This window comes from Microcaecilia unicolor, chromosome 3 (genome assembly GCF_901765095.1).
Source record: "Microcaecilia unicolor chromosome 3, aMicUni1.1, whole genome shotgun sequence".
Taxonomy (NCBI): Eukaryota; Metazoa; Chordata; class Amphibia; order Gymnophiona; family Siphonopidae; genus Microcaecilia; species Microcaecilia unicolor.
In genome coordinates this window covers 362,295,578-362,308,788 of record NC_044033.1, presented here as the reverse complement: position 1 = coordinate 362,308,788, position 13,211 = coordinate 362,295,578, and the positions used below count along the sequence as shown (strand labels likewise).

General features: G+C 40.4%; 1 protein-coding gene across 2 annotated transcripts in view; it reads left to right on the top strand.

Moving 5' to 3' along the window:
• GOPC (golgi associated PDZ and coiled-coil motif containing) overlaps positions 1–11,596 on the top strand; it is a 147,639-nt gene extending 136,043 nt beyond the window's left edge. For both annotated transcript variants that reach the window (XM_030198546.1, XM_030198545.1), the window contains 2 exons: positions 467–647; positions 11,232–11,596. In XM_030198546.1, coding sequence (XP_030054406.1) covers positions 467–647; positions 11,232–11,317 — 267 coding nt within the window. In that variant the 3' untranslated portion in view covers positions 11,318–11,596. The remainder of the gene's footprint in view (positions 1–466; positions 648–11,231) is intronic.
• Positions 11,597–13,211: the final 1,615 nt, after the last annotated feature.

Here is a 13,211-nt window from a genome sequence, read left to right as displayed (position 1 = left end):
TACAACCAATAAAATTGTTTAAACATATGTTAGGGAAAGGGTGGAAAGGGAAATGGGACTTGATATACCGTCTTTCTGAGGTTTTTGCAACTACATTCAAAGCGGTTTACATATATTCAGGTACTTATTTTGTACCAGGGGCAATGGAGGGTTAAGTGACTTGGCCAGAGTCACAAGGAACTGTAGTGGGAATCGAACACAGTTCCCCAGGATCAAAGTCCACTGCACTAACCACTAGGCTACTCCTCCACTCCTTATGATGGATTTACAAAGCTTTTTTTCCCCAATAGATCCAGATGAGGAGAAAACAGTTTTAGTGAATCAAGCTCTTAATTTCAGTATTTTGCATAATTTCTTTATCTCTTAATTGTTATACGATGTATGTTCTGTTCTATATTTAACCTTATTTGGTGTATTGCAAATGAAAGAAAAACATGCTTAGGCCTCTGTGGTGATTGTGTTACAGAGAGGAGAGATCGAATTTGAAGTTGTATATGTTGCACCAGAGGTGGACTCAGATGATGAAAATGTGGAATATGAAGATGAGAGTGGACACCGCTACCGCTTGTACCTAGACGAACTGGAGGAAGGCAAAACCAATGGCGCCAGTAGGAAGGATGGGAGTGGAGATGCCAAACCATTAGAAGGTTGGAAAGATTTATATACTTTAAAGAGCAAGGATGTTTGCTATAATGATTATTTCCCATAATCCCATAGAGAGGATATGACAGAAGTTTTAAAAGACTTGGACAAGTTTCTGGAAGAAAATCCATAAACTAATTCTTGGTGAATAAGCAGGATAAATGAATCCTCACACAGATGATGTCATCTGACAAAGCTTGTGTAGGAACTTTTCTGCACCCCTTTTTCGAGAACTTCTGAGAATGTCCCACTACGCATATGCACCTCTTCCCAGCTGCCACTGTTATGTGGGACTTCTTCAGTCCTTCATTTTCCATAGAGCCAAGCAGACATTCTGTTTATCAGTCACGTTGATTAGAGCCCAACCGAATCTGCAACCAAAATTGGCGGCTTGGTTTCAATAGAAACCGAAGCTGAAAACAAAACTGCTCCTCCCCCACCCACCACTGCACAAAAGCATACCTTACCCCTCATGGAGCAACCCATCTATCATCTCCCCCCACCCCCTTAAGCCTACCTTAAGCGCACTGGTTGTCTAGTGGCCTAACGGGGGCAAGAGTGATTCACAGTGGCTCTCACCTCCAGCCGTCTCCATTTCCTAAGTGGCTGCTGAGACTGGCCACTGAAGGTTTTGGCGGTATAGTATAGGCAGGAGTGGCTTTAAATTACTCCTGCCTGTACTGGTTCCAATCCCAAGATTGATGCCGAGACCTTCAGCAGCAATCTTGAGTGCCGCTGAAGGTCACAGTCGTCATTTTGGCAATGGAGATGTCCGGGGCAAGCACGACTGTGAATCGCTGTTGCCCTGGTTAGTCCATTAGACCACCAGGGTGTCTAAGGTAGGCCCTGGGGAAAGGGAGAGAAACTGACTGATGAGTGGGTCCAGGAGGGGGAAAGGGAGGTTGTGTGTGGGGGGAGGGGCATTTCAGTCGACACCCGTATTTTGGTCTTGTTTTGATTGGCCTTTAACCTTGGTGGTCTTTTTTTGCATATGTCCTGCTGCTCTTGTGCAGTAAATTTGCCCAGTAGTTTTCTCTGTGTAACTTTTACCAGCCATTTGATAAGGTTTCCTTACTTTTTTTCTCTTCAGCTCAATTTGGGCCTCGAGCTCCCATTCAGGTACTTTTTCAGTGTCATGTCATTTGATTTTGCTGTGGTTATCTTTCTTGACAGTATGTTCAAGAAGACCCCCACTGGTTTCAAATGTGTTCCCAGTCCATTACAAATACTCATAGCTGGTGTCTGTAATATCTGAGACCTGACCATCATCCTTCTAATTGTATTTTCTGTTCCCAGATGTTAGAGGGGGGAATGCATGGAAGAAAAAAAGCAGTGTGAAAACCTTTTCAGCATGGATAAGACTGGTCCCATCAATGCCAGCAGTGGAAGCATCAGCCTCCTTGTGTCCCGGAGCTGCATCAGACACTGGGGATGCATCAAAATCAAGAGTGTCTTGTTGACGAGCATCTATAAAAAGCCCATCTGGAGTGGTCATTGTCCAATTCCTGCCCAAAGAATGGGAAGGGTGTGTCCTTGACTTGGTGCTGAAGGAGCGTAATGCCAGTTGTTCGTCGGAGACTGTGGTGCCTGGACATCGCTCCTCATTGAAGCATGGTACCAAGAGCATTGATAGCCTCTGGTTGCCATTGACATGAGGACCACTAATCCCCCATGATATCAGAAAGGAAGCAACAGCCTCCAAGGCCCCTAGACCCTCATTCTAATACACTTCAGGAGACTCAGGAAGACATGACCACTCCTTCTGTGATGCCCATGCCTTTGGCTGATTGCAGCCTTTGAGGAGCAGCTCATGAAGAAGTTCTGAGTAAAGGGTGGAACACTTTTTTCTTGATGCAATGCTACTGCTTTGACATCATCCATGTGAAGACTAGTAGTGATTCATGTGCTGCCATTAGGAAGCACTGAGGCCTCGAGGGGCTGAGAGATAGCCACACAATTATCGATTTTCAGTGCCTCAGGTAAGGAAGCTTCATTGATGCATTGGATATCCTCAATATTCAATGCCCTCTGCCAAGGTCTGACCCAGTGATCAATAGTGCAAGATTAGGCAGAGACTCAAACATCTAGAAACTATTTTATGAGTCTGTCTTGAACACTCCTGATCCGCTGAGGAAGAGCTAGAGGTCATATCAGATGAAGGGTCCCCTTATCTCTTTTGAGATCCTTTCCCATCATTTAAGAAAGCTAAATCCCCACCATGGGAACTCTGTTTATCAATTTTATCAGGGAGATGGCTCTTGTCAATCCACTTTAGGTAGAGATGGAGAAAGAGCCCAGGGCAGAAGCATTGGAGATCCTTCAATTCCTCAACCTACCCAAGGAAGCTGTGACAGTGCCCATTCACAGAATCCTTAAGTGAGATACAGATGAGAATTGTGGGACACCTACCTGTTTGAGAAGCAGCAGCTTCCTTACCATTCTATGGTGATCCAGTTTCCTTTTCAAAGATCCAAAAGTTCCAGGATCCCCCTCACTCCCTGGGAGAGAAGCTTGTACATTGGAGTCTTTTGGGAGAAACTTTTTTCAGAATGCTGTGCTTACATTTTGCATATCATCCTATCAGATCTTATGGGCATATGTTTGTAGAACATTGTGCACAGTGTAGTGGAGTTTACCAACACCCTAAGGAGAAGGCTGAAGAACTCCTTAATGGCCAAAGGAAAGGAGTGTGGAAAATACATGATCCATTATATTTAATAAGAGCTGCTGCTATGGGTGTTCATACCCACAGGCTCACCTGGCTCAGGGCCTCTTGGCTGAAGAGGATTGATGTGTGAAAAAAGCTACTTGACTTGCCATGCCATGGGGAGAATATCTTCATAGATGAGGTGTAGGAAGCTGCTATTCTGATCAAGTAGGATGACGACATCCTTAAAACTTTCTCTAGATCTACTTCTACCCGATCTTCTGTTCCAGGCTATATCAGAGTGCTGCGCAATGGAGTTCCTTCAGTTTTCAAAGACGAAGGTATCCTCCACCCTCTCGATGTTCCCAGACTACACAGGGATCTCACTCTGTTCCCAGATAGCAGAGAGCACAAAAGTCCCAAGCAGCTCTACAACCAAAACCAGGGACAGTAGTTTAACTGCTTCAGTCCCTGTATCTGTTCCAGATTACCTTCCAGCAGGATAGAGGCTAATTACTGTTTGCAAACGGATGTCCCCTTGGCAGTTAGGTTGATTTTCAGTCTTGTCACAGTATAATTCAGTTAGAGAATATTTGCAGCTATATTGGCTGCTAGTTAAAGAACGTATTCACTTTATAGTGAGCATAATGGTGTTCAAGATTTTATCTGACAAAGCCCCTCTTTATATGACAATGACTTGCTACATAGATTTAATACACATGATCAATTTCTTTTGCAATTTCCAACTGCCATTGGTTTAAAATCAGTTAAACATTTCTCTTTCTCTCTCTTATCAAATGGCTTTAATATGGAATTCATTACCTTTGGTCTAACAATGCTGTCAACATTATTCATGTTTAGGAAGAATTTGAAAAAACTGTTATTTCGTCAGAGAGAGTCTTGGATTTACTGGATTTGAAATGTATGTATTAGGTTAATTTGTTTTATTGTGTTCATTCCCAGGTATATTGGATCTGATTTTTTTGTAATTTGTAATCCGTCTCAAACCAAATAGGTGTTTGGCGGACTAGAAGACATATCATAACAAAACCTCAGACTGGTGGGTTCTCAAGATTGTCCAGATGGGATACTGTCTGTAATTAGTGAATTGAACTCCAAATTGCCTCCTCTCCCCAAGAGCCTCAAATTGAGACTTTTATTATCGGGAAATACTTAGAGGAACTCTTTTCCCTCATGTACACCAGTGGAAAAGAGGGCAGGGATTCTATTCCAAGTATTTTCTGGTCACAAAAAAAGGGGACAATTCTGCCCTTTCCTAGACCTATGGGTCCTGAACAACTATCTTACCAAGATAAAGTTCAGGATGGTTTCTTTGGGCTTCCTAAATATTCTCGGGACTTAAAGAAAAACACTACTACCTGTGCATTATACCTTTTGACCTTGTATCAACTCCTCACGTCTTCATAAAATGCCTAGCGATTGTAGCAATGTATCTATTCAAAATGAGGGTGCAAGTGTTTCCCTATTTGGACAATTGGATCTTAAAGCATAAATCTCAACAAGGTACCAGAGAGATCAGTTCACTTAATAATTTGGGTGCTCCAGCTGATAGTTTATTGTAAATTATCCCAAGTCTTATTTAGGCCCGCCACAGCAAGTAGAGTTCATAGGAGCATTGTAAAGACACAACTCAAGCAACTGCCTTTCTTCTACAACAAAGGATCACAACGGTAGTATCTATTATGGAAGAAAATCAACAGAATCATCAAGTATCAGCTGGTCAGGTATTGAGAATGCTGGTTCACATGGCATTCCCAGTCCATGTAAAAAACAGAAGAGCATATTGAGGAACAGATGGACATGCTGCAAACTTTAAATACACAGGCCACAGAAGATAGATTGGTTTTCCAGCAGCTTTGGGACAAAATAGATGATCTTGAAAATCAGAGCCAATGCCATATCGTAAGATTCTGGGGTTTACCAGACACCCCACTCTATGCTAACTGCGAGTTGGTGGTGCAACAAATGGCTAGTGCACTTGTAAAGGAGATACAAATCAATATGGACCTTACTGAGGTACATGTAGACCAGGCCCACCGCTCTCTAGGGGCATCTAGAGCAAACCTGCTACGTGATCTGATTGCTTGTTTTTCTGATTTTAAAAGAAAAGATAATGCAAGCTTCACGAGCGTCACCAGACTTTAAGTGGGATACCTACCATATAGAGGTGTATCAAGATTTGGCTTTCTCTACTCTGTGACACTGGGCAGAATTTAGACCGCTAACACAATTTCTTCGCTCTCAAAATATTCAGTATAAATGGAGCTACCTGTTTGCACTACGTTTCTATAAAGATGGTAAACTTCACCAGATCCGCAGGGCTTCTGAGGTGGCAGCAATGTTTCCTGACAGAGATTTGAGCAAATTAACACCTATAGCACGGAAGATGGTGGCCCTACGCCCGGAAAAACCACGATGGCAAAGGGCGCCTACAACACCAACAGTCTGATTCTGCCTTTGACCCTCCCCCCCACCCCCTTTAGGCCTGAGTAGGATGTCAGTCATGCAGTAGAGAGTTGCACAGGGACCAAATTCCAACCTGTCCCTACTTGGAATCTAACCCATCCCTGCCAGTGCCTACCAGAATATCCTCCATCCCCACACATCCTCATGAGTAATCGCCTCTGTCTCAGTCAGTCCCCTTAAAAAAAAAAAGGTTAATTGCATTTTGTATTTTCATTAAAACTTAGTAAAAACATCTACTAAGGAAGAGGACAGCAACCAGTGGGTCAGAAATATCGGGCAGTTATTTCTTTTGTCCTTTGAGAAACAGAAATCATCCACAGTACTCGGCCCTAGCTGTGATTGTCTATCCTCGAGAACGCAGCCAGCCGATGAAAATGACCGTTTGGATGATGTGCTGGCAACTTGAGAAAGATTTTTCCACTTGCTTGATTTTTGACTTCCAGTTAGACAAGATGTCATCAGTGATTTAATCGGTAGTAGTCAGTATACATCCACCTGAGAAAAAGCAGATGATAGCGTTTTGAATGTGAAGGTGTATTTTACAAGTAATATTGTCATTACAAATAGATAGAAAATATGTACATACTTCAGATATATTTGAAGAAGATGAAGAAGAATAGAGGTATCCCAAAAAAGTTTCCTCTATTTTCATCTTCTTATTGGCTTCTTGCAAGACAGTTGTCATCTTTTGGAGTGTCTGCTGCTGGCAGTCTATCCACCATCTCTTTCAAATTGGACAGTGTCTCTGCATATTCGGTTGGTGCTAATAAGAACATAAGAACAATCATACTGGGTCAGACCAGTGGTCCATCTAGCCCAGTGTGTATCTGGATTTTTAAAAGGCGTTTGACAAAGTACCTCATGAAAGACTCCAGAGGAAATTGGAGAGTAACGGGATAGGAGGTAGTGTCCTATTGTGGATTAAAAACTGGTTAAAAGATAGAAAACGGAGAGTAGGGTTAAATGGTCAGTATTCTCAATGGAAAAGGGTAGTTAGTAGGGTTCCCCAGGGGTCTGTGCTGGGACCGCTTCTTTTTAACATATTTATAAATGACCTAGAGATGGGAATAACTAGTGAGGTAATTAAATTTGCTGACTACACAAAGTTATTCAAAGCTGTTAAATCACGAGAGGATTGTGAAAAATTACAAGAGGATCTTACGAGACTGGGAGACTGGGCGTCTAAATGGCAGATGAAGTTTAATGTGAGCAAGTGCAGTGTGATGCATGTGGACAAGAGGAACCCGAATTATAGCTGTGTAATGCAAGGTTCCATGTTAGGAGTCACAGACCAAGAAAGGGATCTAGGTTTCGTCGTTGATACGTTGAAACCTTCTGCTCAGTATGCTGCTGCGGGTAACAAAGCAAATAGAATGTTAGGTATTAGGAAAGGAATGGAAAACAAAAATGAGAATATTATAATGCTATTGTATCGCTCCATGGTGTGACCGCATCTCAAATATCACTGCATCTCAAAAAAGATATAGTGGAATTAGAAAAGGTGTAGAGGATGGCAACGAAAATGATAAAGAGGATGGGATGACTTCCCTATGAAGAAAGGCTGAAGTGGCTAGGGCTCTTCAGCTTGAAGGCAGCTGAGGGGAGATATGATATAGGTCTATAAAATAATGAGTGGAGTGGAAAGGGTAGACATGAAGCGTCTGTTTACTCTTTCCAAAAATACTAGGACTAGGGGGTATTCAATGAAGCTACAAAGTAGTAAGTTTAAAACAAACCGGAGAAAATGTTTCTTCGCCCAACGTGTAATTAAACTCTGAAATTCGTTGCCAGAGAATGTGGTAAAGGCAGCTAACTTAGAGGAGTTTAAAAAGGTTTTGACGGCTTCCTAAAGGAAAAGTCCATAGACCATTATTAAAATGGACTTGGGGAAAATCCACTGCTTATTTCTGGGATACGCTGCGTAAAATGTTTTGTACTTTTTTGGAATCTTGCCAGGTATTTGTGACCTGGTTTGGCCACTGTTGGAAACAGGATGCTGGACTTGATAGACCTTTGGTCTGTCTGAGTATGGCAATACTTATGAAAAGTTTTTCCTGAGTTTGTGCATGCACAATGGTTCACTCATGCACTCTTGGGAACGACTGTGCTCTTATTTCTTCTGAGACATTAAACCCGCAAGGCAGAATGCCATTGGTGCAAACTACGCACTCTTGATTCTCTTGCCAAATGCAAATCAATTCGTAGGCATTATCATTCTAAATTGAGAGTGGCTAAGATGACTTATTATTCTAAACTAACTTCAAGTTCTAATAATCCAATAACAACCTCTCTACCCCTGATTTCACATACCATCCACCTCCTATGTTTTCTGCTGATTCACTTGCCCTTTTTTTTTCCAATAAGGTGTCTACTTTGTAGCTCCATGTCATCTTTCATTACCCCATAATAACCTCAACCTATTGATGCTGTTACTCAGTGTTCACTTTTATCCTCCTTCAATCTTCCCACTTTTACTCTTTTATCAAATTCACTTAAAGCTGTGCATCTCACACCTTTGGCACTTGACCCTTTGCCTTTCAGTTGGCTTTAGTTCTCCAAGCATGGACTACTCCTATTACTTCATGTGAAGAGGCATTTTCAATATGGCGTCTAAGTCAGACTTTGGGTGTTTTGTGCTAAACATTCCAAATCCGAATAGAAAATATACTGTTTCGAGCAAGGTTTTGTACTTTGTGCTTTTCTTTTTAGGCCATTAAAAAAAAAAGTAAAAAGCACAAGTTAAAAATGCATAACATCAAGCCATTGAGATGTAGAAGGGGCCAGCATTTTTAGCAGACATCCCAGGGGAGACGGCTGTGAATTTCATATAAATGCTCCCAGGTACACATCTCACCGTTGCTCCCTTATCTTCTCTGCTGAGCCCTCCAAAATCTACCCCCAACTGTACACCACTACAGTAGCTCTTATGGGTGAAGGGGACACCTATATGTGGGTACAGTAGGTTTCTGGTGAGTTTTGGAGGGTTCACAGTTTCCACAGCAGGTGCTAGGAGGTATGGGCCTGGGTCCACCTGTCTACAGTACAACTACTCTGGGGACCTGCATGCTGCTCTAATGCAGGCTGCCATAAAGGCTGGTGAGTCCTATTTTTATTCACATTTTGGGGGGATGGGAGGAGGTCAGTGACCACTGGGAAAGTGAGGAGGGTCATCCCTGAATACCTCCAGTGGTCATTTAGGGCACCTTTTTGTATCTTATTAGTTAGAAAAACAAGTCTAGACCAAAACGTTGAAGTTTCACCCTGGACGTTTTGATTTTGTTCCATTATGGTTGTAAAATGTCCGTGTTAGGCATGCCCTAATCCTGACATGCCCCCTTGTGATTTGGACGCACTGCAGACAAAATTCATAGACAGACGTCTGCAAAACAGGTTTCGAAAATACCAATTTGGATTATTTGAGAAGAAATCCATCCAAATGGTGCTTTGACACTTTTTGGACGTTTTTCTCTTTCAAAAATGAGTCCTATGGTCTCTCAAAGTCTGTCTTCAGGCTATGCCAGTGATTCCCAAACCTAGTCCTGGAGACACTCCAGCCAGTCAAGTTGTCATGATACCCAAAATTAATATTCATGAGAGAGATTTGCATGCATTGACTCCAGTGCTTGCAAATCTATCTCTAGAATATTCATCGAGGGTATACTGAAAACCTGACTGACTGGGGTGCCTCCGTGACCAGGTTTGGGAACCACTGGGCTATGTCTTGCCCCTTTTCCATCCTTAGCATTGTTTCCAACATCTCAGAAAAATTGGTCTTCACGCAATTATTGAATCGCATTGAACAGCTCTCTTTACTCCACCCCCATCAGGCAGGTTTTTGTTCCAAACACAGCACAGAAACCACTATTACAGTTCTCATAAGTGAATTACATTCATTGTTAGATACAAGTGACATTGTCCTATTGGTATCTCTCGATCTTTCTGCAGCGTTTAATCTGATGGATCACACACCACTTCTGTCTTGTTTACATAGTAATAGTGTATCTTACCTTTCAGACTGTTCCTTCAGTGTTTCAACTTCATTCAGTTCAGCTGAACTGCTCTCTCGTGGAGTCCCACAGGACTTTATACCTTCACCCCTACTTTTCAACATTTTCATGAGTCCCTTGGCTACATTGATTCAAGACTAACATTAAAAAATATTTCATTGTGGGTGATATTCTTCTAATTAATCCAACATCTCCATTTACACCGGATCTAACTCTTCTACAGTCTTGTCTTTTTGCTTTACCAAAAACTGCCACTTGCTGGATCACTGGTTTGGATTTGGATTTATTTTTAATCCTCCTTTATCTAAGGCAGCTTACAAAAATACATATATAAAATCATATGAACTCATACATAAAATTTTGCAAATACACAATAACATGATACACAATTATGCCAAACAATAACATCCCCAGGCCCTTTAGTTGATCCAAACAAGTAGTATCAGCAAATGCATAATATGCCAGGCCAAACTGTTGTGATATTTCTTCTCGTCAAACTTGGCATTTGGAAACCCTTCAAAATTCTGTAAGACCGGAAGACGCGATCGTGTTCCTCTGTTACTTAGGCAGCTTCATTGGCTACCTTTAAAATACTGTCCCTGGTTTAAGGCCCTATGTATTACACACAAAGTACTTCATTCAGGTTCCCCCGCCTATCTCTCATCACTAACTATTCCTTACACACCTTATCATGTTCTCCGTTCTGTGGATACTCATTGTCTAGTGTTTGAATCACTAAAGTCTGCTCACTATGAATCACTGGAAATTCAGCATGTTTCTTTTTAGCACCAAAGCTTGGAATGATCTTTCTCCTCCAATTCTATCAGAACTTTCTTTACCTGAATTTAAATTTTTATTGAAAACAAACTTTTTTTCAGCTCTCATTTGGATCTTCTGCTGAATGATGCTGGGCTGGTCTGTTTATAGATGCATGAGTATGCCACTTACTGTTAGTTATGCTGTTTTAACCGATTTGTGTCCTTTCAATTATGGAGTTCCTCTCATCTTTCTTTGATTGCATGTTCCACATTTTATTGTAATGTAAACTTGCCATGATCTGCGTTAAGGTATAGTGGTGGATCAAATCCTTAAATAAAAACTGTTATCAGCAAATGACATAACACAAAATCACAAAATAGTCTCTAGTAACTATTGTTTAGTTCAGCAAATGTGGTCTCTGCCAGAGATATTGGCGTACCAGCAGAATTCAGAGTTAATTTGACTGGCATTGCATACAAAAATGCCTGAATTTTAATATAAATCTAATAAATTGTTTGCAACTGCTTAATTTACATATAACTGAGCTTGATAGGGAAAAAAAACCTTCATTGAACCAAGATGTTTAAACAATTTGCAGAGTAATTGCATGCCATGTTAACTCTTCATGGAAAGAGTTAACAGTTGACCACAGGTTTAGCTAATCAGAGATTCTTTATTTACATTTTCAGTCTTTGACAGAAAGCCAGATGTTGAAGATCATGAAAATGGAGAACTGGGAACTTCCAGTGGGACCACCTCAGATGATGCACATTAAGTTACCGGCCAAGTCCTTATAAACTTCCCAGAAGAGGACTAATCCTGGCACGAGGGAAGATGCCATAATCGGTTAACTGTTCAAAAATTTGCAGAATAAAAGGACTACATTAAGTTGAAAGGAAGGCTGTTTGCTGTTGCCTAAATGGCATTTACCTCAGGGCTGTATTGTGAGCATTTCTAAGTGTGTAAAATTGTCTTGTTTTTTTTTTTCCCATGATGATCCATAAATTGTGGGCATGCTACTTGCAACATGTCTTTTTTTTTTTTTTTGTACTTTGAAAAATAACACCAAAGCCTCTGACATTTAAGGACTCATTGTCTAGGATGAAGCATTGTAACTGTTTCTATTCTGTTCCTTAACTTTGTTTTGTTTTTGCTGTAGCAAAGGGACAGTGGTAAAACATAAATCTAACATACATTTTAAAATCCCACATATACACTTTCAAATTTGTCATTTATTCCCCAAATTCCGTATTGAGGTATTTGAAAATGCATATTTTTAAAATGGAAATGTTTTTCCAGAATACTGTCATAAAATGCAAAAAGAATTGACTAGTTCACTACTTTTATGTTTCATAAATTCATTGTCAATCAGTGCTGGAAGAGTATTTTTCTGGAAACATTTAAACACACAGTATTTTAATTAGTCAATAGCGAGTGTTTTTTAATTAAGTTATATCTTAGTGCTTTATGTCCTAGCAGTGTGCAGGGCTCTGATTTATTCAAGGCAGGTTCTATTTCAGAGTGACAAGATGGTTTTATTCATTTTGAATTGTTCATAAACTGTATTGTGTCCTGGTACTAAAACTTATGGGTTTAAAAGAAATGGTGTTGCCTTCTAAGACCGTATCTTCGTAGCTTGATAATTGAGGTGCGCCTAAAGGCCAGATACATGTTCAAAGCATGGGAAAGTTATATAGGTTTGAATTTTGCCTTTTTTTCTATTAATGTAGCAAAACTCATATATGCTGTGTATGCAGAATACTCCAAGACAAAGAAGTTGTTACTATACCAGAGTAAAGCATGGACTGTTCTTGTATTCGCTGCTCCATGGGCTTGGATATTTCTTAATGTGAAAAGACAAGATTAACATGTTGAAATCAGAATGGATGTAAAATGGCCAGAAAAAAAATCCACGGCCTTTAGAGTAATATCAGTTATCCCAGTCTTTAATGTTCAAAATTTATGATGTAAAACACAATTATTTGTGTCTTCTTGATGCACTATATATTTGTTTATAGAGAGATTTTTTTAAATGTATATGCTTTATTCAAAGATTTTGCTATTTATAACTCTTGCTCATTATACCTGAACTTTCTCTTTGTGGTTTCATTCCCATGGCAGAGCTTCAGTATTTACTTCAGGCCATGTTTTTATTTTATTGCTCATTTCATATTGTATGTTATATCTTTCATGTATTGTCTTCCTGAGCATAAACAGTTTGCAGCTAGAGTTGGGTAAAGAAATATATTTACTAATGAAGGCATTTTTTTCTTCACCAGATGCTTCTTGCATGAAGTGAGTTCTGCAGTTGCATTTTGGTGCATATGTATTTATTCTCATAAGCGTTTCCAGCATGAATGGTTCCAAAAAAGGGAGCAATTGGGAAACAGTGTACATGTAAAATTGCAGCTTCCTGTGCATTTTATTACCGTGTGGAGCAGGATCACAGTTCTCTGCTGTAGCTGACAAAATGCTGTGTACACTACATTGGATCGCCACCAGGTCTCCACACATTTTCCTCTGTTTTGGTGTCCTTTGTTGAGGATGTATTCTTACTCTTATTGCCAAATAACTGAGGTGCTGGTTTGCTGTGATGTCAAGGTAGTAGATTGGTAGGTTATATTTTTAAGGGACAAATGTAGAGTGACTTTCAACTCTGAGTGGACAAT